This window comes from Epinephelus fuscoguttatus, linkage group LG1 (genome assembly GCF_011397635.1).
Source record: "Epinephelus fuscoguttatus linkage group LG1, E.fuscoguttatus.final_Chr_v1".
Classification (NCBI taxonomy): Eukaryota; Metazoa; Chordata; class Actinopteri; order Perciformes; family Serranidae; genus Epinephelus; species Epinephelus fuscoguttatus.
The window spans coordinates 22991224-23018834 of NC_064752.1; the positions used below are offsets into that span (position 1 = coordinate 22991224).

At 41.5% G+C, this 27611-nt stretch overlaps 1 protein-coding gene across 4 annotated transcripts in view; it reads left to right on the forward strand.

Moving 5' to 3' along the window:
- Positions 1-2601: 2601 nt before the first annotated feature.
- Positions 2602-27611, forward strand: part of cacna2d2a (calcium channel, voltage-dependent, alpha 2/delta subunit 2a) — a 206311-nt gene continuing 181301 nt past the window's right edge. For 3 of the 4 annotated variants that reach the window (XM_049591355.1, XM_049591360.1, XM_049591368.1), the window contains exons 1-2: positions 11064-11520; positions 17045-17126. In XM_049591355.1, coding sequence (XP_049447312.1) covers positions 11405-11520; positions 17045-17126 — 198 coding nt within the window. In that variant the 5' untranslated portion in view covers positions 11064-11404. Of the gene's footprint in view, positions 2817-6002; positions 6138-6326; positions 6453-11063; positions 11521-17044; positions 17127-27611 lie in introns of those variants that run through there. The other variant, XM_049591377.1, reaches the window with a different exon arrangement.

Sequence of the window (27611 nt, forward strand, 5' to 3'; positions counted from 1 at the left end):
GTGCTTTGGGGAATAGGTGCCCTTTGGACCATGGAGAGCCGTGCATAAAGGAAATACAACGAGCAAGCAGTACAGTGAAAGTCACACAAGCATGAGCCAGCTCCACGGTGACACTCTTTTCCTTCCAGGAAGCTGACTGGTGATTAATGGGTGCATGAATAAAATATTGTTCGTGGAGTCTCTAAGATGTGGGACTGTGCTCCAACAGATGGTGTCAACAATCAGTCGATGAACTGATCGACAGAAAAGTAATCAACAGCAACCTCGATGATGGATAAATCCTCATTTATCAGCCCAAATTAATGAACATTCTCTGGTTGCAGCTTCTGAAATGTGAGACTCTGCTGCTGTCCTCTGTTTTATCTTAGTGTAAAGTTTAATTTTTGAGCGTTGGCCAGATTTATCAAGAAATGTAAAGATGTCACCTTGGACTCATGGACATTTTCTTTCTGAATTTTCAGGCGTTTTATTGACTACACGATACAGATTAATGGCAAATTATTGAATCCATAATCAATATACAAGTGGTAGATATTTGCCGATATTTTTTTCCCTTGTGCACTGTACAATTTGCCGTCCTACTGATCATTATTTTGCACATGGTGACAGTGTAGGCTTTTGTAAATCCCCACTGTAATATGATATTGTAAACTGTTATTGATTTGTGATGTTAAATGTATGTCCTTATCTATCGCTACAATTGTGATGGTAATTTTAATTCTGACAGAGTGTGCGCTTATAATTAGAAGGCCTAAAGTTCCTGTACCAGATAAACTTCACCTACACTCATCATTTTTTTTACTGTAAATGTTGGGCACACCTCTGTCTGTGGCTGATCTTCTGAACTTGTATGCCAATGCCATCTGTGGGGCATAGGGTAAGATGGGGGAAGCTGCCCCCCTTTAGAACAAAGTAAACTGACTGTAAAATAAATATATGTATGTGTATATTTGGATATGATTTTAGCATGTGCAGGATGATGGTGCATAAACAACGCACTGTTGGGAGAAATCAATAAAAAAAGATATTTTTGGCAGATACACAGATGAGGAAAGGTTTTGTTCGGGGAGTGCATATTTATTTGTAACACTGGGTGGTACGTGTACTGTAAATAAACTGGGTTTACTATTTATCTATTGTGTGGTAAATAGACTTGGGATAGTTGTATATAAGTTGTAAATAAATTTGGAATTTGTTGAAACAATATATGAGTTGAAAGAAGAAATGTAAGAAAGGGCTAGGGACATATAAGTTTTACTTCTACCTACTCCTTTTTGGACACTGTTATCTTTGTCTTGTTTGTTTTTATTATGTTTTTTTTAGTTTGAAATACAGTAATTCATTCATTCATAGATTGAAAGAATTTTGTAAATGGCATCTTGCCCCACTATTGGGGCAAGCTGGGCAATGATTGAAACTACAAAATACTACTATACATATGTAGATATGAACTATATAAAGTCACATATGACTAGATACTAGATAATTAAACAATATAACATTTTGAGGCAGTTTGTCCCTGGGGTTTCTGCCCTCTTTCTAAAAGGTTAGTCTTGCTCAAAGGGTATAACTTTACATTTTTACTTAAAAGCAGAAAAATCTTTATTTTCATTCAAAATAATTGAAACACTTTCCCCACAAATCCTCCCATCATCATAAATATATATCAAAGCTTTGTATGTACAACCTAATATAGGCTAAATACATAAATCACTATTTTCCAGTGACAAAACATTAGATCAGTTTACCCTAAACGGTTCTGGTGGAATAAATCTCCAGAAAGCAATAATTCAGATGAAATGTCACGCTTCACTATAGCCTAGGTATTCAATACATGTACTGTGAGTAGATTTAGTGCCATATAGGCTATTGGTAAAGGGAGGAATTAAGGGGGTTGGGGGACATCTTCCCCCATCTGCGTATGCTTGTATGTGTGTTTATGGGTATGTGTGCATGTATGTACATATGTGAAGCCTTTGTGTATGTATGTGTATAGACGTATATGTATGGATGTATGTATGTAAGAGTATGTGCTTGTTTGGATAGGCTAAATGAATTGCATTTTTCTATGGATGATGTTCTTTTACTTCTTTGTTTTCATATTGTATGGTACTGTAAAGCACTCTGTAACTCTGGTTTAGAAAAGTCTCATAAAAATAATGACTATTATTATTATTATTATCTTACCTCATGCTTTACTGGTAACACTTATTTTTCAAATAGGGATTTTATCTAAAGCTAAAAGTCTAAAAGCACCTTACTAATAAATAGATAAGCACATCATTATTCAAAATGATTTATGCTATCGTAAGCTGTGGGTCTGTGACCAGCGTCACACAATGCTGTGACCCATCTGACCCGAACTGGAATTTCAGGTAATTTGCCTTTTATCATTGGCTACTTTATTATGATAGGTGTTAGCAAAACTAGAGTTTAATGGACCAAAAAGTTGGTCGACGCTTGTAAGCTAGTGGCCGAATCTGACGGTTAACAGTATTTTTTGTAACACCTACCTGAACGGCGCGTCATCAACGTCCCGCCGACGTGCATCCTGATTGGACAAGCCCTGACCCAGCCGTTAACCAGTCTCCTCAACGTCGCACCGTTAAACAGTAGGCTAACAGAGGTTAGAAGCAGTACTGAGTAACGTTACATCCGTATTTTTTTATGTAAACACTGAACCAAGCGACTTGGTAGTAATGAAATAACCGAGAATTATTACTCAGCTCAGCAGCGTTAATGGAGAGCAAAGTCACATTCCTCAGGCGGCCGGAAACACGGCTGTAACGAGACTGTAGCAGGTGTCTGCTGAATGTGTAAGTAGCTAGCTAATTGTTTGCTAACACATTAGCCGAAACTGTTTTTGTAAGACAGTAATATGTCACGGTTTGATGTCTGTTAGCTTGTTTTAGGCTCTTCTGTCCCTCCATTTGACAAAAATAATTTCAGTCTTCTTCAGGTTAATATACTATTAAGTAGAACAGTGGCCAAAAAGGTAAAATAAATGCTAAACACAGACAAAATGCAGTGGTGAGGAACATAAGTGATCACAAGTTAAACCAAATGGACCACTAGAGATAACTTTAAACAAGTTTGGGAAACAATGGATTGTTGTCATTGTTGATTTAAAACACTTAGTGTTTGATGTGAACATTGATTACTTAAATTAAGAAAATAGTAAAAGATGCCCACCACAGTTTACTCTGCCATAAGACAGAAAAACAGCCCCATAAATGAAAAGCTGGAACAGGTAATTCTTAAGAAATTACTCAGTAGATTTATTGATTGTCAGAACAGTTGCTGATTATTTTTTTCCATTCAAAGTAATAACGTTAGATCATTTCTCTAATCATTATACCTCTCTTATTGTGTTGTTGTTTGTGTCATGAATTGTTTCCAATATATTTTGCTGTTGAGTTGCTTGTATTTGGCCCATCTAGGAGCCTGTGTTGCAGAATAGTTTTGACTGTAATTGCTGTGGTATGTGGCATTGATCCATTTTATGTACAAATTAATTAATTAATGAACCAATAATAATATGAGTGGTATGCAGTAAATACTCTACACACAAAAGTTAACCTTCTTTGCCTCATGCAGTGTTTACCTTATTAATAATCATAATAAACTTGATCTATATAGCACTTTTCTTTACAAGGTTACAAAGTGCTTTTCAGAAAAACAGCACTAGCAAGGTAAAAAAAGGGTAAAATCACTAGATAATTACTATCAGATTAAAACCCCATTCAGCACCTTAGAGTAATGGTAGTGTATACCATCCCATACAAGTTAAATACTCCGGCTGCACAGCCTGAGAAGGTTAGCTGTTGTCATGCAGGGTGATGTGATGTATTAGAGGCTTTCACTCTTGGTCCTGCCTCTCGCTGCAGGCCACCTATTTCCCCATGAATTCTTACTCACTCTGTCTCTGGTTGTAAAATCTGCCAGTTTGAGTACAGCTGTGTGTGTTTATGTGTCTGTCAGAGTGTGACTGTGGAGAATAAGCTCCAGAATGTGTGTTATCTATTAATTCCTTCATTAAGCCCTTATCACCAGTTTTAATGCCAATTAAGATGCGCTTTAATGTGACGGCAGGGCGGGCAAGCGACTATGCACTTCTCACTCCACAGTGACAAGAGAAGTGGAGTAGACCACATTCAGACAGGACCACCCGCTTGCCTTATCAAGCCACTGAAGGCGCCACAGGCCTGTTAGTTTTGCCTCTTTAACACTGGCACTGTTTAATATGCTCTATATGCCGACACCTAATACTTCACTGGCTGCGAACGTATTGAAGGCCAGTTTGATGTCGGCATGCCACTGTGGAGCAGCTTGAAGTTCCTCCTGCTCCTGTTTTTTTAACACAAATTCAATCCATTTCAGATCACTTTATTCCATCTCATGTTTGAAGCATTGTGATTGCCACTGTAGAAAAGCATTTGAAAAAGAGGCTCACTGGGTCTTGCTCGGTCTACGAGATGAGTTGAAAATCATTGCGAGGGGCAGAATTCACACGCTCCGCTGCATGGTGTAGGACATGTAGAGGTCACAGCTTTCTCTGAATGTGTCTGAGCAATGCTCTGCTGTATTTACTCACAGGAGAGAGACCACATATAGATAGATAAATGCACACATGCGTGCGTATGGACAGGTGCCTGCTGTGTACCTAGCATATGGAGCAAGGCAAAACTTTTGCAAACACAGTCAGGGTCACAATGAACACTTTTGTGTGTGAATTATAATTAGATAGCATTGACAGATCTGCAATGTGCAGACTAAGCAGATGGCTCATGGACAGTGTGGAGAGGCGGGGGTTGTTGTGGGGCGGTGAACTACAGGTCTCCTGTTATAGCAGCTGGCTGACAACTCTGGTATGCTGCATGTCAGCAACGTGAGAGAAAAAAGAAATGAAGAAGAGAGATGAACACAAAGTGAAAGAAAAGAGATAGGCAGAGGAATTGAGGATGGAGATATCTAACTTTATATCATAGGAGAGACGAGAGCTGCAACAAATAATGGAGGAGCTGTCACTTAATTAATTGCCAGCTTATTTGATAATTGATTAATCGGATTGAGTCATTTTCCAGCTTGTTAAATGTGAACATTTTCTGGTTTCTTTATTTGTTCATAACAGCAAGCTAAATATGTTTGGGTCGTGGACAAAACAAGACACTTGAGAACATCATCTTGGGCTTTGGAAAACACTGATTGACATTTTGACATTTTATAGATCAAACAACTAACCGATTAACTGAGAAAATAATCGACTTATTGATTGACAATGAAAAAAAAATCTTTAGTTGCATCCCTACTACTTACTCTTTTTTAAAAAAATATTCTTTTGTCATTTAAATGTCAGAATAATTTAAAACGCCACATTTAAAATACTTGCAATGCAAGGATATGAAGTCTACTGTCATATGAAAAAGAACTGTAGAAAATCTTCACATTTCAGATGCTAGAAGCAGATTCTGTTGGGAATTTTTCTTGACAACTCATACATAAATAATCAAAGTTAGCAAAATTTCACATGGATTTCTTTTTGATTGACTAAATGGTTAATTAACAAAATTAAAGCTTTGATACTGCGGGGATAGACTTGATGAATCGTATTAACACAAACAGGATACTAATAAAAATATACACCATTTTTTTCTATGTTTCTTTTATTTATTTTAGTAAATATTTCTAATTAAATAATAAATAAACAATGCTACAAATCTGACAAGGCTATGGACACATTCAGTCAGTGTTAAAAATATACTGAGGTTTGATACCCAGCCCCATTTCAACTGTGCAAGTACAGCATTGGCGTGCCATGTTGATGCAAACCTTAAATCTAAAACACGCAGGATTGACCTTGCCACGAAAATCATGAACAAAAACGCACTACCATAAGAGCTTCCTTTAGTATGTTAACTTCACCTCCTCTCTCCTCTCCCTGTGTGGCACTGATGTCTCTTTCCTCCCCTCTATTTTCCACTCTCTATCCTTCTCAATCCCAGCTTTGATGTATGCATGAGGGAGGATTTCCTGAAGACCAAAGAGGCCATTACCCAGGGGCCATTAGGCCTCTAGTAGAGCATGTCAATGAGTGCTGAGTCTTGCTCTGTTTTCACATGCAGCCACTTTACTATGTGGTAAGGATGGAGGGGGGTGATAAAATGTAGCCTTAAACATATATATATTTCATCATAAATATCTGTATTTTCTTATCAGAATAGCGCTGTTTGTGTGGCGTGCTGTAACATTTGATACAGCGGTTGTTTTCTTACAGTTGCACGTGAGGAGGTTGGGTCATTAATTGGTGCTGTTGTTCTTTCATGCAGACTAAGAGCAAAGGGGAGTGAGTCATCATCAATCAGGATGAAACACTCTGACATTTGAGCATGAAAGTCCCAGAGTGCCTTGCGGCCCCACATCGCTGGATATGTTTGTATTTTACAGTAACGGAGGTATGCACAGCAATGTGGTCTGAATGGGATATTTCTCTTTGTTGATACTCGCCAAGTGTTGAGGTCATGTAGGTAATAACCACATTACAGGGCAAAGCAAATAATGAGGGATGTGGGATATACAAATATTTATGTAAACAAGGAGGTGTGTGTGTTATTTAGATTGGATCTTTCTGTTCTGGTGAGTGGATGAAACTAAATGGGATGATAAGCTGTGAGGTGAGCAGGGAGTAAGCTGAAAGGGACACAGAGGGAAGATAACCTTGATTGCTGGAATCACTCTGCCGATCTCTTCAATATATCCCCGTAGAGGACAAGAGCACGCCGACTCTTCTCTGCCATGGTAAAAAAAAAAAAAAAAAAAAAAAGAAAGAAAAAAAAGCCCTCAAAGAATGTGCGTGGTAAATGAGTGACAGTATATCATGCTCCTGTTTTTACAGAGAGCACTTGAGAGGATCATTGAAGTTTGCTGAGAGCGTCGGGACTCTTTCTCAAGGGCAGCTGGCTCTATCATCTGCGGTGAATGCGGCGCGTAGTCCTTCTCTAATCAGAAATATAAAATCTTAGCATTCAGCATGCTGACTAGACTAGGTTTTACAGAGTGTGAAGCCTCACTTTTCTGTCCAGCGCAGCAAAACATCAGCATACAGGCCACAGAAAGAGACACAGGAGGAGGTTAGGGAGGGAGAGAAAGATGGATAAGGTAGAGGAAAAGGAAGATAAGCGGCCAGTGTGTGTGTGTGTGTGTGTGTCTGGATGTGTGGGGTGCGCCTTTACTAGTGACTTCCTTGGGGCCTGGAGACAGGGGAAACAAGGAGTGATTAATTTTACTCCAACCTACTTGGCCTCTGTCTGGGAGAGCAGTCCCCAGAAAGTCCGATACAGAACAGCGAGGCCCGTCTTCTTCCTCTCAACTCCCTGGATCAATACCAGATTGGCAGGTCAATCTCTCCAGGAGAGACTGCGCGGCCAATGAGAGAGACCCTGAGCGGCTGAGACCCGCCTCTTGTCTGCCTTTTCTCACTGTTTGGAGGATGTGCGGAGCTTGAGGTCATTGATCTGTGTGTTTTCACTGAGCAGATCCCTATTGATCAGCTCTAATAAAGAGTGGATTCTCTATAAGCATCGCAGTGTGTTCAATGAGATCCGAGGCCCCAGGGTGGCAATCACCTCTTTTATCTGCCACTATCGGCCCACAACCATCACCATATACATTCAGGCAGATGAAAATAAATTTGCATTTAAAGGTCCGGTGTGTAGGATTTAGGGGGATATATTGGCAGAAATAAATTATAAAATAACAAGTATGTTTTCCTTAGTGTATTATCACCTGAAAATAAGATCAGCTGTGTTTTCGTTACCTTAGAATGAGCCATTTATATCTACATAGGGAGCAGGTCCTCTTATACAGAGATTGCCTTGTTGCATTGCCATGTTTCCACAGCAGTGCAGAACAGACAAACCAAACACTGGCTCTAGAAAGGGCCATTCCCATTTTTTTGCATTAGTCACCTCAGTGGAGAGCATTGGAAAAACACTGATTTTTTTTTTTTAATGTGAAACTGCTTTATTCAGTATTTTTACTGGTTTAAATCATAAGGTTCATTTATTTTGGAGAGGAAGACACCTCTATCTACCTCTGCAGATAATTCGGCCTCTGGTAAAAAAAACCTCCTGAGTGTCTGGATCTTAAGTTATCAGAGAAAAAAGGTGAGCACACATTAGCAAGTGTTGGACTTAGCAGCCTGTCTGTGGCATCCCGAACAGTGTTGGCAAAACACTGACTTGTAATGGGACACTGCTGTATTCAGTGTTTTTACTGGTGTATATCACCTGGTTGGTTTGTTTTGGAGAGATAGAGACCTGCGGATAATTTGGGTCTTGGTAAAAAACTTCCTGAATGTCTGGATCAGGTTAGCACACATTAAGTTGTCAGTGAAAAAGATGAGCACACATTAGCAGTTGCCGGGTAAGTGGCCTGTAAGCAACATGCCACTGCTTTATTGAGTGTTTTTACCAGTTTAATACAGTTTTTTTTTTTTTTAAATCACTGTTTGTTTTTGAGAGGCAGAGACCATTGCGGATAAATTGGCTCGCAGTAAAAACCTCCTGAAGAATGTACACTGAAGGAAATCTAACCGAGAGAAGTTTCAGCTGGTTGAAATGAGTTCTCACTGCTAAATCCCCCTAAATCTTCCACAGTTCTTTCAAACATTCTGTATGTAACTCTGGAGAAAGATGATTGTTGAGTCTTACTCCCAGGTCGTCAGATACTGATGCTTTAGGTTGGCGGCCAGACTGAACGACCATCCTCGTGTTATATCCACCACCTTTTAAGATATTGGTGTGACAAAGTCAAGTGTGACAAGGCTGTACGTCAGAAATTATTGCTTAACTTAGTTGCCGATCATCTCTTGGTCCCACCAATTGCAGAGCACCTTGAGGCATCCTATCCATCCAGAGAAACCTCTCCACCCCCTGATGTTTTGTTTGCACAGATAAAACCTCCTCTCTGCTCTCTCCATTCGAGAAAAGTACATATTTGTGCATTAACTCAAAATTAAATTTACATCTATTTTTCTTTCTGCGGGCCCCGTGAGCCAGGTAAAGTGAGACAAGTTTGCCTAATGTATGTTTGAAAGGAAGGAGAAAAAAAGGGGTGGCTGTGAGTCAGCAGAAATGTTTAGTGTGAGTCAGCCAGGCTACATCACTCTACCAGGATCTGTTTGTTGTTATCATTTGTGTCATGATGGGAAGTATGGTACAGTAAATTAATGGGCGAGAGTAGCCATCAATTAAGGTTATTTTTCTCCGCATAGGGAATAATAATAAATCAAAGCACGACCGTCTCCTGCTTCTCTGCCACAGATTTGTTTAGAGGGGGTGGATGAGAGGGAGTCACTTGCTCAATATGTCTCAAAAACTAGTAGCTCTGGGGAATAAAGGCAGAGTTTTTTCCCCTCCGCTTCCCTAGGAACAAGCCTAGATATTTGTTCTGACTGAATGATCCGTGACATCTATGTACATAAGCAGGGGACCGCTGCTGTAGCTCTTCATCCTCGCCATCAGGTGGGTTTTTCCTCTCCTGCTGAGGTCTGTGCCCCGCAGTGTGTCCTTTCTACCAAAACAGCCCCGTCTTCCCTGTCAGCGAAGAGACAGAAATGCTGCGCAGCAACCCTGCCGACTGCTGTGTGGCTCTCTGTAGCAGAGCACCTGCGTGTCCCCTGCTGACTGACAGAGCCAAGGACAACACAGCCACAAGACCGGCTGTCTCTACCCATGTCCAGCAAATGAGCTAAGAGACGTAAGACTCCCCCTAGGAGTGTCCTTAAACTGGGCTTTAACTGGGATACAAGTGGAAAAAACCCAAAGCCTTGAACACCTTCACCCCATTTGGTGCCAAGAAATGGAAACACACCTGGAACACATCACATATAAAGCTATGAATCTTTATTGTGTGTTCTCTGTGGCATGGACACACCCCAAAAAATGTTTTGTTTAGGTGCAAATGTGTCACACCTACTGTGCCCTCCAGTTGAAATGGTAAGATCAGAGAACAAACAGCAGTGCGGGAAAGGTAAAAATACAGGTACAGGTGCACACACACACACACACACACACACACTGAGCTGATAGAGGGAGATATTCACTTCTCCGGGGGGGTAACTTCATGCTGAATTAGATTTACTCTGAGGTTTCAGTGCATCTCTCCTCCTTGTTTACCATTACAATGAGCAGTATCTGACTCACGTCCAGAGGAAAAAACTTGCTCCACTAAAATATACCATATTAACAAGCTTATGATTATTCAGAGGCTTCTGGTTACGACAAAACAAGGAGACGTGCCCTGCCCCGAAACAATAGCTAGGTGTCTCCAAAATGAGTTTATTAATTCTCCTTGCATTCATTTAAATGTTCATCCACTGGACCAGATGCGCTAATAAGTAGAACAAATGTAGTTGGAGAGGAGCCCCAAGGTGATCTGCTGAATGTTTACACTCCAGTTAATACAATCCGCCCCTCTAGAGTCATGCCTCTAATTATCAAAATAAAGGCTTGATTCCTGCCCATGATGCCGAGTTTTGAGGAGGACACAGCGCGCTGAGAGTGGACATGAGGAGGAAGAGGAGGTGGCCTGATGCGCGCCCCCGTCTGTCGCACAAAAATAGGCTGTTTGAACGGAGGAAGGACCGCTTGTGCCAACAGCTGAGTCAAGTGTCACAGATAGGCTGGATGGATGCAGGAAGCGGGGCGATTGGACCTTCAAAATAAAATCTCACCTGGAGAAAAGTCCTTGAAGTGTTGTGCCAAGCCTGTGCGTCAAAATGGACATTTCACAACTGGCAGCTGTTTCCCCAAATTGTCCTGGTGTTATGTGTTTGTAAAGCAAGTGTAGTACCCCTGGGTAGTTTAAGGTCATTTCCATGTAGTAGCTATGTGCTCTCATTGAGGCCATTTGCTGAAAATACAGTCATCAAAGAAGATTTCAAACCCATTTTTGTTTGCGCTCTTCTGTCACTTTAAAGCCAAATATCACCCTGAAAATGAGAAATGGTTTTATTTTGAAAACCGGCATGGGAACACTGTAATAGTGTGGTGTCTGGCTTTACTGTGTATGGTTGTTACATTGGAGAGAGTGGGAGAGAAAAGGAGCAAATGTGCGGCGGCGGAGAGGGAGGGAGGACAGCGAGTGCGCAAATAGGCAGGCAGGCACATCAGCAGCAGCGGCAGAGCATCTTCCTGATCCTGATCTCCCGTGTCTTCAGCTGCCAATCCTCTGCGCGTCCCTGATTGAGATTTCACTGCCGGCTGAAGTGTCCAGAAGCCTCCGCCAACCATCACCTCCCACCACACACTTTCTCCGGAGCTCGGTTATTCTTAGCTCAGCTGCGAGAGACTGTCCTTCCGGTCCTTCTCTTATTTATCCCAGTTTCTTGAATATTTAATGGAAAATGGCGATCTGCGCGCAGTCGTACGGTATTTTCTGCCTCTTCACAATCCAAACTGTACTTATCATATGCGTCTCCACGCCGACAGACGGGACCCACCTCTTCCCCCAGCACTACACGTAAGTACCTTGCACCGTTTGGGGGATAAACCGGGGGGTGCGGAGCGCGGAACTAGGACAGGTGGCCCCGCCAAGCCTGACACATGCGGCGCCGTGTACCTTGGTGCGAGAGCAGCTGATGTCCCTGATGTTGAAACACAAGAAGACGCAGTTTCCGTCTCTGGTGATGATGATGATGCCGCGTTATGAATCTCGCCCTCATAATGTTGTTGTTTTCGTTGTGGGCAGTGACATTTAATACCCAAAGCCTTATTCAATTTGTCACAGTCAACATGGAAACAGGCTACAGGGAGCATGCACAGGTGCCACTGGCGAACAAACCAAGCGAGCAGGAATTTATTAGAACATCCACAGGGATAAAAATAAAAATGATAATGATAATAGTCGATGTGTTGTTTTGCTGTCACCGCATGTGGGGGGAGACTATCCCATTTACGCATGATGGATAGGCTGAGGCTACAACAAGGCTAGTCTGAAAAAGTCCTCCACTGGATAGTAGTGCACACGCACCGTGGAAATAATCACCTCTATCCCACAGCAGGATACGCTGGTGTTTTTAACAGGATGATTTTGATTCAGAGACTAAACCAATTAGTTAATGCCGCAGGAGCGTCAGGTCTTTGTCATCCACACTCCAAACTATTTGCTTTGACTCTTGTTTTAAGACAAATGGAGCAATGTGTCTTTAAGATTGATATCTGGTCATGTTTTTTGCAGTGAATTTTCTTGTAGAAATATTTATGATTGAAATTTAGACGCAATTTAAAGCCAGAATAAGAGTGTTGCTTTATGCAAGCAGTTGGAAAGTAGCAAGTGACCGCAGGCTCAGGAAGTAGCTGAGCACCCAGCTGTGTGTAAACTATAGTTGGACTTTCTCAGCGTGCACCTGTTGGGAGATGCAGTGACAAGTCTGTAGTAATATTTGAACTTAAAGCGCATTTTCATCCAAAATGCGCACAGTGTCACACTTTCACCTTGAATGACACACGGATCCAGACTGAAACATCACGTCTGCACACGCAGCGGTTCTTCTACTTCTGCGTCGTCGGACTATCCAAGCAATGATTAATTAGGGTTTTTTTTTTTAAATGATCGGTGCTTCGTTTGAAATGCAGATCAAATGCAAATGGTCTAGTAATAAACCCGGTGAAGCCAAGAGTGCAACAGTTCCTCACTTGGAGTCTACGTGATGACGTGATGCTCTGATGTGAACATGATGTGTAGCCTGTAGTGATGATTAGTCAGTCAGGTTCACACAAATGAAGAATCGCATAATGATTCCTCTCGGATGCGTCCAGCGGGTGATCTCTTTGTTGTTCCTGATGGCCAAGGTGACTTTCAAAGGAGAATCACTTGTATTACAGCTGACTGATTTAAAGGACAATTAGCTGCATCATTGATCACTTGAGCACCATGAAGAAAAGTGATGTGCATGGTTTTGCAAAGGAATTCACGTGGATTTTAAAATCATATTTACCCTATTTTAATATATTTTATAATCTAAACCTGTCCTAAATGATCTCAGTTAATTTTTAATATTGCTGCCGCCTCTTCTTTCCCCTCCAAATACACCTCATGTTATCCAGAAGTGCTACTATTTGTTGTAACTATACTGGATTACAGTTACTACTGTAATTAACCGTGTTAATCTAATTAGATAAGATAAATAGACTAGGCCTGGTAATACTATAGTCAGGCATCTCTTGGGTTTTAAAAACTGGGTTTTGTGTCACCCACATCGCTGTGCTATTTGCCAGAATTTGACAGTTAGCTAATTGAAGTCTATGGGGAGCTGCTGTGGCCGTCCGTCGGGTGTATAGGCCTGACACACACACCGGTTGGAGCGTGTGTGTGTGTGTGTGTGTGTGTGTGTGGGTGGGTGTTGGAGGTCTAGCTGGGAAAATGTGTCCATAAGAAAGGTCAGAATGTCCTCTAGTTCATTTTTATAGCAGTGCCAAGCCTATATTTTTTACACCTTTCTACCTAAAAGCCTGGTCTAATTTTTATGTAGTTATTGGATTGCAGTGTGTGTGTGTGTGTGTGTGTGTGTGTGTGTGTGTAGAGGAAGAAGGTGTTTGCTTGGGGGAAATTATTTCCACATTTCTAAATTACATGTAGGAAACCTGTTTCGATAACTCGTATCTAAATGTACAGTCTATCCTAGGAATGTAAAATATCACTTAACTAGGAGCCGAGAAACTCAGAGCAATTTCCCCGAAATTTTGTTATTTTCACACACACGAAAATAGTCCACCTTTTGCCCTTACAGATATTCCAGCGTCGCACTTTGTAATGACGAGATCCATTGCAGCAGAGCGAACTTGGCGACAGCGTGGGGCTGACACACGGGTCGTCCATCCAGACTCATTTCATCACATTTACCCATAATGTCTCGCTTACATAAATGATAATACATCAAAAACGCAGGTGCCAAATAGCAAAGTTTTAATACTGCACCAGACTACAAAGAGCCAGAGAACATAATTCGGCTTTCATGTAGAGCGCAATGACAACTTCCGTGTTTCTTAAGAGAGATCACAGCTTTCACAACACAGAAGGTCTCCAAGAATTCATTGATCATCAGGCCTCAGCAGTGCATCTAATTTACCAAACAAGCATCTCCTCATATCTCTGTGGCTGTTAGTGAATGGAGAGTTCTGCTCATTTGGGACTGTGGAATAGTTTTGTCCTTTGATTCACAATTAGTCCAATGTAAATCTTGAGTCATCATACAACATTGTACAGTAGAGCCTCTAAATTTTGGGCTAACTGTATGTGATCTCCCCTGATGCAGGTCAGTTGTTTTAAAGGAACGGTACCCTCCAAAATCTTATCTGTGGTGCTGTTTGATACGAGTTGCAGAGTGTTGGAGATATCGACCATAGAGATGTCTGCCTTCTCTCAAATATAATGGAACAGACTTGTTGTGAGCAGTTTCATGTAGGAGCTACTTTCTTTTACAAAACTAAACCTGCCAGCCGTATCACTGCACAGACAGAAGTGTGCAGCTACTGCTAGCTCACCTAGCACCACTGAGCTAGCTAACATTACAACTCATGCCACTAATGTTTACATCTTGTGATGTCATGAGCACGAGCCTCTCGTCCATGAGTAGATGCACACTTCCTTCTGCACTCTATAAACTCTGTGGATTATCTTGAGTAGCCTGGTCATGATTTCTGGAAAGAGACATTGCTGTTGAGTTTGTCAAATATATTTTTTGGCACTTTGAGCACCACATGCTGAGTGCCATCTAGTTCCATTATATTTGAGAGAGGGCAGACATCTGTTTGGTCGATATCTCCAACACTCTGCAGCTCAGACCAAAACAATCTGTACTGTTAAATAGCACTCAGGTAAGAGGAAAAATATGAAGTTTTGATTTTGGGGTGAATTGTCCCTTTAAGGCTCCATATTCGACTCCTTGCTACTTGTCACTGGATCATGGATATCAGTCTGTCTGCATAATTAAGTATGTCATTGATTAGATTTGACGTATTCAATGTGATGAAACAGATTTCGAAAATGGAAACACCAGGAAGGGGGAGTGACAAGGCTAATGTGTGCAGGTGTATCTGTACAGATCATACATGTCTGGATTTACTACCTCTATCGCGATACAAAACAGAGTATCTGTTTTTGTTTTTGTAAGTATTTTGCTTTTGCGATACAGTTGAAAGGAAGATGTTACTGGACTCAGCTGTCCGTCTTTTCCCTTCCAAGGTATTTCAGGGTTGCACTCGGATCCATTGCAGCAGGATGAACAGTGTGAGGCTGACACACAGGTCGTCCACCCAGACTCATTTAATTTCCTTAATTGTATTTGACCGGGGAGGGCAAGATGGGCAAAATTAATATAGCAGTAACTATCACTTTTTTTATTATCTTTAACTATATCTTTTGATATTTTTTTTTACGCAAGTATTTAATATGACATGATGAAATGTTTAATTCATATTCATCTTATTAAGACAAATATATTCTATAAGTTAATAAAGAAAATTATTTTATTGCTAATTTACACATCTGTGAAAAAAAGATCTATCCATATGAGAATTATGTCACTTATATTTTTGAATTATTGCCTGGCCTTAGTTATAGCTGAGGGAACTGAACAGGGATTACCTTTGATACCTGCTCGGCCTTCAACTCATGATTATGGACAATACAATACAGTTAATATCAAATCTAAAATAATAACAACATTGTGCTGCATGACTTCACTAAAATTCCCCAGCTCTAAGATATATGTGTATTTACATATATGTACAATACAAATCATTATGTTGGACCCTCCTATTGCATGTCACTCTGTCAAAGCTGTATATGTATGTGTGTGTGTAGACTAAATTAAGTTGCGTAAGAAGTCTGCCTGGCTTGGGGCAGAGGTATTGTCCCTCACTGTTAGTATCACTGCGTCTTGCTCGGCTCTGCTCTCACTGTAAGCTTGTTTTCATTTCATATCGAGGTGACCTTTTCATAGTCGCCGGCCTCTCCCCAGCGGTCCCGCTCTGCACCGTCCTTTCAGAGGCCCTCTTGCTTGCTCTTAATCTCGTCCCTTATAAACACAGCCAGTGCGCACACTCGCTTGGCGTGTTTGCTCTGCTGTTCCTCTCCTGATGAGGCCCACTCCGGCTTTGTGATTATGGCGAGCGCTGTCACTACTTGGCAGATTTGTGCAATTTAATAAATCTGTCTTCCCTGTTGTCTTCTGAGCAAATCTGACATTTAAAGATGACATTTGTTTCAGTCATCATATTAAAAGACAAACGACTTTGTTGTGTTGTTGATGCTAGTGATTAGCTATCTGCAGGCTGCTGAAAGGAAAAGGTTGGCATGGAGTCAGTGGTTGGCTCGCAAACACATGACAGAATTTATTCATCTGATTGCTGAAAGATGGGCTTTCATAATGTTTTTTCCTTTTTTTCTGTCTGAGAGAGAATTTCTCGTCGGCCACGCACATAGATTGTTCAGCGTGTATCCAGGTTGGCAGGTTCGTCCCTGCTGCTGCTTTAAAATGATCTAGTGAAAATCTTGATCCATTAAGTCATTTGTTGCTTGCTGGGAGATATACAGTGATGAGCTTGAGCCGTTTGATCTCTTAATTCCAAACTTGGCTCCGTCTAACGGAGATCAGCTCCTGCTTAGGGTGCATTTCTGTCAGACCTGAGCAGTTTTATTGCAGAGCCGCTGATCCCAGCCGAGCCAAGACAGGCACGTTCACCGCCAGTCCTGCCAGGGCCGACCAGATATATGCAAGATGTGATGGGGTGGGAAGCTGCTGATGACTAACCCAGACATTAGGAGAGGTAGGACAGAGACGTGTCCAGATAGGAATCCGGGAAAGGAGGGAGAGTATGGCAGCATGACAACAGAAAGAGAGATACACAAAGATGGGCTGAGAGTCTTTCTGACAGTCTCACAAACACACTCTCATCCAGTGACAGAGAAATGAATGATGATGACATGTTCAGGTGATAATGTTGAGTGATGCACATTGAAAGTGTCTAATTTTATTTTCCAGAATGATTCATTGGGCTGGGCGCATCGAGAAGGAGCTGGAAAAGGTTCTGCAGCACGTCACCGGTACCCAGCAGATGAGATCGGTAAGTTGACGTCACGCTCACATGTGACGCAGCGCTTTTTTCTGCATTATTAATAAGTAAAATTTCACAGGGCAAGGTTTTACAACGTAAGCTCCCAAGTATGCGTCTGTGAGGCAATGTGTTTGTATGAGCACTGCAAAAAATGTTGATCTTTTAAAGATAATTAGGTTTAGTTTTTACTGTATTTTTTGGGATAATTATGCTCTAAGATTTTTTTTTGTCATGTGTAAATGTTTTTTTTTTTTCAAGAATTTCCTTGAGTCAAATCTCCTGTGAAATCAATCTTATGAAGAAATACACTGCGCATAAAAAGGGAAATGATTTTAACACATTAACAAAATGTTTTGACTTGCTGTAAAGAGCACAAGATTTTAAAGTCCTAACACTAAATTTAGCAGAGCATGGTGTTGGTTGTTTGTGTCTGCATCATCATCATATGAGGCTGTGTGTAACACGTGTCTGTCTTGTGGTAGAGCAGATGGTTGAGCAGAGTGTGATTGACACTGTTTCATCACATTTCTGCCATGTGCGCATGTTCGCCGTGCTTCCAGGGTTTGTAATGCACCCTGAGATAAATGCTTCATTATTGCTGTATGGGTGAGTGTGATTCATCCAGCCGGTGCGGTGCCTGTGGCAGCTTCAATGCTAGCAGTAACAGTGGTTAGTGTGATGGCTGTTAGTGTGGTGGCGACATTGATGGATCCCAGAGAGGAGGAAGTGAGTTGACAGCGATCGTGCGGGTGGAAAGGTTAGTGACCAGTAGTGGATCATATCAGACAAACTGCATGATAGAGGGAGGTTGATTTTTTTAGCACTCATCCAGTGTAAACAACACATAACAGAGTGTTTACCCATCAAAATGTTTGTCTTTCGCAGTTTGTGCCAGTAACGTTCCAGTATTCCCATTGAGCAGTGTGGTCAGTAGGCTTCTGTAATGCATTGTTTCAGTGTGAAAGCATATTGTTGCTGTCATCATATCACAAACAATGAAAAACAATCTTGATCTTTGCTTGGTGACAAGGGTTTCTGAATAGGTTTTAAGAGCAGAAGAGGAAGTGGAATTTACTCTACTCATAAGGGAGCATGTCACGGAGGGCCTTTTCACATCTGACAGTCTCAACTATGTTTTGTCTCTCTCGTCATTTTGCAAAATAATTGAAGTGTTATAATTTTTCTTTTTTTTTCAGCTATTTTTTGACAACACCTGTCTTCTCTGAGAGTATCCGCTGTTACGCACTGTTGCTCACTCAACCACACACCTACACACACACACTACGCTTGCGTTATCCTCAAAGAAACTACGATAGCCCTGCCAGAACTTCCTCTTGTTAGTCTGAAACTCTGAACCATCCAAAAATATTTTCACACTAGAAACAAACCAGATGATGACCAGATTTGATCCAGACTAAAGATGCGTGTAATTAGTCGGCTAGTCGATTAACATCGCAAGTCGGCACCAGAAATATTCATCGTTAAACTTATTAATAAAAGTATTATTTTATGTGGTTGCGTTCGCCCAGTGAAAAAGCGATTGTACTGTAATAATCAAGCATGTTTCCTAAAGATTGATTTTTCCTAGAAATGTTTGAGTTTTGAGTGAGTGAGTGAGCTGTTGTGTGTTGCAGGGTAATGCATGGTGTAAAGTGCCACACACTTCAGCGGCATTTAAAACATGACTTGGTTATAAAAAATGTGATGAATGATTTCAAATTGTTCTTATAATATTCGTATTAATTTTTTGGCATGGTGTTTACCCTCATAGATTAATTTGTGCTCAATTTTGACTGTTTTCTGAGTGTTTTCTGACTTTTAGATTAATTACCTAGTCTAACTTTAAACTTCAATTACTAAACTTGGACAGTGCTCCCTCTACTTTTTTTTTTTTTTACTTAATACATGATACAGCTCATCGCACATGCAGACTGTAGTAGTGATAATGTTCATATTCACAGACTGCAACTTATTTTTATTTCCTTTTTTCCTCCTGCTGATTTTTTTTCCCTGATAAACGGATTCATTATCTTGTCTATAAAATGTTAGAAAATAGTGAAAAATGTCCATCCCAATTTCCTAAAGCCCAGAGTGCTGCCAACAAATAGCTTGTTTTGTCTGACCAACCGTCCAAAACCAAAAGATATCGACTTTACTATGACGTGAGACAAAGAAAAGTAGAAAATCCTCACAAATGAGAAGCTGGAGCTGGGGAATGTCTGGTATTTCTGCTTGGAAAAAAACACTGATTGCTGATTCATTCCTGTCAGTCGCCTAATTGATTAGTTGAGTAATTGTTTCACGCTGCGGTTTTCAGAGGGATGCACTGTATGCATGGATTAAATATGTTATGATGTCTCTTGACTGCTTGTTGCAAAACTTAGTTGTATGTAGATGAATAATTCTGAGCTTAATGAGACCTTGAGTTGAGATGTGACACTGACATGATGTTAACTGCTCAGTGGGCTTTCAGTTCTGTGAATCTAAACTAATTGAGGCTACATGTTGCTGAGGTTTTCTCTGTGGGCCAAACCCAGCAAAGCCAGTCGCTCTGAAAATATTACGTCCATCGCAGTTATGTCTTGTGTAGGATGCCCATATGGTTGTGTGTGCATGTGTGTGCTGGCCTGACAGTGTGTGCAGGGCGGGTGCGAGAGAACATTTATCATGGCCCCAAACAGGAGTCGTCACAGGGTGTGCTAAATGGCCCAGCATGCCTAGAAAAGCCATTTTCTAAATGGATGCCTCTCTCTATACGTGTGTCTGATAGAAATCTTCCCAGGGCTATGCCGGCTGGTAACAAGATTGCCTCCCTCTGCGCCCCCTTCCTCTTCATGCGCAGTTTATTCTCACAGACAAAAAAAAAAAATGTAAAGTGTGTGCAAATTATTTTTGAGTTTGTCTTACATGAAAAGAGACAAGGAAGTAAGTTGAATATAATGTGGTCTCTCCAGTTTCTCTCGGTTGAGATTTTATTTTTTCTGACAAGCGAGGTAGCGGGTGAAAGAGACAGAAAGGGCTGAGACAGGGCGGCAGAGAAATAGCTGAATATGTTTAGATTTGGTCAACTTAAGGAACAACACAGAGACGTACATTGTTTTGATTTGTTTTGTGCATACTGCGAGTTTCAGGCATCTCCAAAAATACATAAAACTCAGGTTATTTAAATGTTTAAATCACATTCTAATATATTCTGCCCAGGTCTGGTCAAGTTGTTTTTCTTCCTCGGGGGAGTGAAAGGGAGATAGAGGGTGAGTGATGTATCGGAGGAGTTGGAAGTTTTTCGAATGGAAGAGTGTGGAGCGCGGATAGACAAGTAGAGTGGGCGGCCTTTGGAGCGGAGGAGGGGGGCTTCTTTAGTGAGAGAAAGGATGAAGAATGGCTTGACAATTGAGATGGATGTTCAGGCGGTTTTGTGTGTATATTTAGAGGCAAACTACTTAAGATGGATGAAATGATAGAGGGTAAGGACGAGAATTGGTAAATTTAAATGTGAGCAGACGGATGCTGTTTATAGTCCTTATCCTCCTCATTATCCTGTGTGCTGCTGTGTTTGATGTGTTACAGTATGTGGCGATGAGAGGCGGCGGTGGACACTGGCATTGTTTCCATATCCCCGGGCTTATTCAGAACAGTTTTAATAGGCACACATGAGCAGTGCGCCTTACACCCACGTACTGTCATTACAGCGATTTGATGGTTTATCAGAGATACTGGCAGATAATATTATTATGTGCATATTTAGACACCAGGTGGACAGACATGTTCACTCACCTCAGTGTAGCTGTAGGATAACTGTACTCAGAGAACTGCTCACACACTCATGGTGGAGGATGTATTCAGATAATCAAAGAAGCAGATCTTAAATGTTTTACCATGCAGGATTGTGGGTTTCTGTTTGTTAACACACTCCCCAGGGAGAGTGGAAGTAAAAGCCAGCCCCAGATTCACTGGTCTGGTGCTTCGCCTCACTATGTGTGTGGTTTTTCAAGTGCTGTGTCTCTTGGATATCTGTTGTTTACAGTCTGGCGCCTGGTCGCTACCCTTTCATAAAGCTCCGACCTCACCTGAGCTATGTGGGGGTACACGCCCATAAATGTCCCAAACACAGAAAATAAGTAGAAAATAAGAAAATACAGGCAGAGGACAGAGTCTCTGCAGACAAATACACCGCCACACACTTCTAGTGGGTAGTAAGTGATGATTGAGACAGTTAATTTCTGTGCGAGTCTATACATAGTTTTTTTTAAGAAAGAAACAGTGTAGTTTATCTTTACTTAAGTTAAGTATTATCATCTAAGTGTACTTACAGTATCAGAAGTAAAACTTCTCATGCTAAAGCAGACCAGCCCCTATAACTGATAAAGAATTTTAATGACATTATTAGTTACTGTTTTAAATGGTCTAGATGGAGCTAGTTCTAACTATAGTTGCGTATAGGTTCCCGACCTGAGGGTCAGGCCCCCTGCTGTGAGTCACTAGATAAATCTGTGTTTGTGTGATGATTTATAGATTAGAGAAGAAGATTAAAAAAAGGCTATCCTGCACAAATTGTGTATTCACTTTCTGGACTTTTTCTAATCTTTGCTCTCTGGATGATATCAGATGAGTTGACCTCTTTGGGCCATGAACAGTTATTTAAATGAAACCATCCGAGACAGTTTAAATGGGAAATCTCTTTTTTGGTGGAACCATGACGAACTGTAAGACATCTGAAACATGAAAAGGATCCCCAATTAGATGCTGCTTTTTTCTGTAAGGACTCGTAAGCCAAAAAGGTTGGGATCTGCTGAATATTTAACACTACATTGTACTTTAGGGTACAGTATTTCCCTCTGAAAAATTGTGGAGTAGTGGTATACAGTATCAGTTAATGGACCTATTCAGTGAACTTAAAATCACCCCTCACCCATCTGTTTGTGGGCTCCTGTGTTAAAGCCTCGAGTCTGGCATTTTGGCTGTCGCCATCTTAGATTTTTGGAGCCAGAAATGACAATATTTGGACGAGAGGGTGGAGCTGTGGAGGAGCAGATCTGACTCATTGACTGTGGTGATGCCTGGTCACTCAAAGTAGCCACACTATTAATCATGCATAATTTTAAGCCTTAATAACATGTAAATGGGTGAGTTATATAAAGATTTGTCCCCGTACAGTTTTCATGAATTTTGAAATTAGCTATAGAGACCAAAACTGTTTTATGTACCAGGCTTTAAACATGTTTATGACAGCTGTGAAGTTGGGCATTTTAACATGGTGGTTTCACTTTTGGAGCCAGCCTCAAGTGGCCATTAGAGGAACTGCGGTTTTTGGCACATCCACATGGGCTTTATTTTTCAGCCACAAAGGTTGCTGCTTGCCTTGTTTACTTTCCACCACCACACTTACATATTTGCAAAAAGCACACACACACACACACACACACACACACACATAGAGTCACAGTGTCGATTTAGCAAGCCTCTTAAGTAGCCATGCCATGCAACATATGTTGAACTCTCTCAAATTCATTTCAGTAAGAAGATTCTAATCAGCATGAATAATTTAGCCTGGTGCACATGACTGCTCCTGAACCCCTCAGTTCAGCCTGGCACTTTACAACTCTGCACTCCGAGGATCTGTCTGCCGCGCCTCCACGCCCTCTCCTCCTGCTGTTAGCTTCTCTTGATTACTGGAAACCTGAGAACGACGCACATCCAGATCAATATACCCACACGTGGAGGAGGGGGAAAAAAACAGAGCACCAATTAATGGGTGTGAGATTCATCTGGTTTTCATATGAGCTGGAATTTTTTACTTGACCAAGTATGCTCTTTGCTCTCTTTCCCTCACTTCTGCCCTTCACTGCCTTCACTCTGTGTGTCTCCTTGTGTTGTGTGGCCAACACTACATCAGTCGGCCCGCTGACCTCATGCTGGCTGCAGGTTTATCTCAGTTCAGCACAGGCCTTCTTGCCTCTGGTGCTCTTAGTGTGTGTGTGCATGCTCATGACTGTGTGTGTGTGTGCACAGAAAGTCTTCTTTTTCTGACATTACTGAAGCCTCTGGTTCAATTTGATCTACACAGGTATGTTTTTATGACTTGAGGGAGATATTGTATGCAGGTTGAACACAAGTCCAAATGTCTCTCGTGCTTCTGCAAACCTACCTCCCGCTTCCTAAAAAAAGAAGGTTACTCACGGCCGAGACAGCCGGCCCCAACAAACAGATATCTCTATAAAGTGCACTAGTGGATTTACTCACTATCGCTGACTACAGAAATTTCCAATAATCTGTCTCAAATGCCCAGCACTATACCAGACATCACCCCTGCTCTCACTCCACAACCCCCCTCCTCACTTTCTAAAGCTGATGTCAGCGCCCCCCCCCCCCCCTCCCCACAGTGTGCTGATCCATCAGTGGATGATGATGTGAGGGCTGATCACTGCCATTTGTTTCTTGATTTAATAGCTCCTTCCGCCTGTAGACAGTTTACAGGAAGAGTTGAAGGTCCCTCCTCCCACCACGAGAAGTTACCTTTAAAGGAGAGAGCAAGAGAGCGCCTCTCTCCACTCCCCCAGTTCCCCTCCCCTCCATCTCCTGGCCTGGACCTTACACAACAGCAGCTTGTTATCTGGCTGTGTGAAACATCACAGGCTATTTCTGCAGGATAGATAGTTTACTCTCCGACTCCGGTTTTCTCTCCCACTGACTCGTCTTAAGTATCCCTCAGTCATTGTGTGGCACGCATCAATACACAACTCGGTTTACTCTTGGTAAGGTCTTTATGTTAACATTAATGAATAAATCATTACTGCTATTTTAGCACATCTACAACAGCAGCAAACCCTACACAGTCTAGTCAACTGGTGTTAAAACTAAAGTTTCTCCAGAGCAGACACAGTGCCTTTTAGGAACTCTAACATTTTCATGTTCTGACTCCAGGGGATATTCTGCCCCAACATTTGAGCTGTTCATTTCCCACTTTACTTATAGCTAGAGTTGTTCCGTCTCTTTTTTCATCAAGATCCATTGGTTGTCATTGATCATGTGCACTGGAAGCAATCCTGAAGCTGAATTTAAACTAAAAATACTCCAGTTATTACAGATTAAATTTGTCAAATTGTGTGATTTTTGACCCTGGAAATATAAAATCATGGTTAGGGCTTGGTATTGTTTGTGAGAGTTTTGATACCAATCCAAAAATATAGTATTTTATCATTCCCCACTTTCAAAAAAGCTCTTTGTCATTTAACAAAAGAAGTCATAGTTCTAAAATGTTTTTATTGTTTAAGCACAAACAGCCATACAAAAACTTTGTTTAAATAAAAATCATGCAAAACTAGCATAATTCTGTCAGTACTTCTTGTCAGTGAATAAACAAACAAGATCATGAATCTGACCAGACATTCGCTGCCAGCTTTCAGTTCTCGACAGTCTTCAATACTCAGTGCTGAGTGGGCGGCCTGACCGAAAACAGTCCTGTGTTAAAACGCTAGGAGCTGCGTTAGTGGGGGCGTGTTGCTTCAGGTGCAGCAGTGGTGAGACGATGAAATACCATCCAGGAAGTTCAGTTTGAGCAATAGCTGAATGCATCTGAAGGCTTCATGGATGCTAAAACACTGACTAACTGAATAATATTAGAAAGGATTTTACAGTCATGTCTACTAGACAGTAGAAACATATCATTCATGTTACAAAGTAATCTACCAGGAAAGCGGTTGCATGTATTGGATTGGCCCAAAAATCTCCTTCCCGAATTACCTTGCTTTGTGTTCTGGCAAAAGTTGAGCCAGGTTCAATTTATCTGACCCACCAAATTGCCAGAATAAATGTTCGTTTGCAAACCACAAATGTGTTACATTTGTACATTTTTAGTAGTGGATACTTTGAAACTGCGCGGCACAATGTCAGTGGTTAGCATTGTCACCTCACAGCAAGAGGTTTCCTGGTTTGAACCCAGGGTGGGGGGTTCGAACTTGGGCTTGGGGAGCCCCTTTGTGCGGCGTTTTCATGTTCCCCCCAGTGTCCATGTGGGTTTTCTTTGGTTACTCCAGCTTCCTCCCACAGTCCAAAGACATGCAGGTTAATTAGTGACTCTAAATTGCCTGTAGGTGTGTATGTGAGTGTGAATGGTTGTCTGTCTCTATGTGTCAGCCCTGTGATAGTCCAGCAGCCTGTCCAGGGTGTACCCCACCTTTCACCCAGTGTCAGATGGGATAGGCGCTTACGTAAAATGAATGAATGAATACTTTGAGACTTTACGTTGGTGTTGAAAGTGTGGTTAGGTTTGGCAAGGAAATCACTTAGATCATGTTTTGGCTTAACACACCCATGTTTGGTGGCAGAAAAGATTCTGGTCACCAAAAAACAGCAGGTGATGGCTTTGAACAGTAGTCTGCAGTGGTCTGCACCTTAGCAGGCGTCTCGCCCAAGGTGACACGCGACCAACCATCTCCTCCACCTCCCAATGTCGAAAGTCAGCTTATATACTACTCCGCTGTAGAAACATTGATATGATATGATGCTGATATGATTTGCCAAATTACCCTGTGTAGTTTGCCGTCTGTGTGGGCACCGTACCGTGTGGCTCCCCGTTCAAATGAACGAGGGGGCTACGTTTTGTCACAGTGCTGAAGTTGGTCTGAACACACCCAAAAGGGCACTCTTTGGTAGCCACCAAAAACACTGTGAAGTTCAGTAACTAGCTCTAATTGTGACACATTATAATCAGAAATAAATTATGCATCCTTGTTTATCTAGTTTTCCATCCATTTATGTGTCCCGTGAGTGCACTGTCCAATCTAAACCTAAACTATCTAAACCTGGCTACACTCCCATTCAGACATCCAATGTGCCATTCCCAGGAAAGGGGGTCATCAGGGTTACACGTCAGGGTCATGAAAGCTTATCCATGGTCGGCTAGCAAGCTGCTTTTTATTTGGTTTGAAACCCTTGTGTAACCCACATTTCCCTGTTTGTGTGCCAACTCTAGCATTTACTGTGTATTTACCCCAAACAAAAACAAACATAAAACACACAACAAAATAACTGTGGACATTAGAGGCACATAAAACCAGTGGCAAGCCGAACGTTAAGCAGTGTGAGGGCTGGTCAGCACCATTACTCCCAGGCTCAGACTCCCATGGGCTGACAGGAGAACAGAAGGGCACACAAACGCACGGCATTTATTTTTCTGCCTTTTTATTGGTTTTCTGACACCAGGGAAGGTTACAAGGATTCCTCAGCTCCCCGGCTTGATGGCCTGGCACTGGTTGGTGGTGTTTATATAAATGAAAATACATATATCTGCAGAGTGCAGCCCTGCATGCAGATATCCCCGGGTTGGTGTTAGAAGGAATTACTTGAAATAGCTTTGCAGTGGAAATGTGACAGTTTAGAATAACTAGAACCAGATTATATAGTGTCAGTGCCCTGTCTCCAGTCTCATATTGTTTATTTTTTTATATTTATTATTTATTTTAGTCCCTTCTATTTTACCCAACATGTAGAGAAAAATGTTAGAGGTGCTAAACCATCACAAAACCTTTAGAAATTTAACATATTTAATTTGAATTTGAACTGAAAATGAGCTGCTAATCTTATAATGACAGGTGTATTTTAAATCAATCTTCCACAAATGATTTATGTTGGTATGACTCTGTAAATTAGGTTATATGTCATGTTTTATTTTGTCAGTTTCCAGACATCTCTGCCGCTTGTTTCTGACCTCCTTAATGTTTTAAACGCTCAGAGTCTCAGAGTAAAGCCAGCTGACTAAAATCAATAACAAAGGCTTTGAAGACACAGCGCTACATGGCGCATGCTGTGTGTGCACAGTTTTACATCTTCCCTGGACACATTTTAAAACATCTTACAGTATATCACTGTACATGTGCTGGTTGATTCCAGTGCAGTGAATTACCAGGATGGAGCTGTAAAGGCCCACCGGGGGGAAACAACCCCTTTAGTGTCAGCACAGAACAAACAGAGAGGGTCGAAGTGCCTGAATCTCGCTGACATTCACTGAGGTACATTTGGGGACTGTATTTGTGTAACTAATTGTTGCTTGATGAATTCAAGGAAAACAAAAAAAACCCCCGGATGCATTCATGCTGCTACTAGTGGCTTTTTGGGGGGAGAAAGGAAGGCCTTGCACTTGTTTAAAGGAAGACAATATAGCATTATGTGTCAAAATAGGATTAGAGGTCTGCTAAAGCTCCAGCCCTGTCAGAGGAAGATGCTTTATTTTGCCTACGCTGCAAATCTTTTCTCCTTGTCTCCGTCTCCCTACACTATTATTTGCAGAGTGTGTGTGCGCATGCTTGTGTAATTTTCTGTTTGATGTTTCAGAGAGCGCATGACGTGTCTTTGGTACTATCTGTGCTTGACAGAGAGAAAAAACTGGGTACAGTTCCCTGAGTGGGTTGCAGTGGTAATGTTGAGTGGCGTGATGCCCTAGAAAATTCCAGGTGTGAAGTGCTTTATTCATTCCACTGCAGAGGGAGTGCTTCTCTA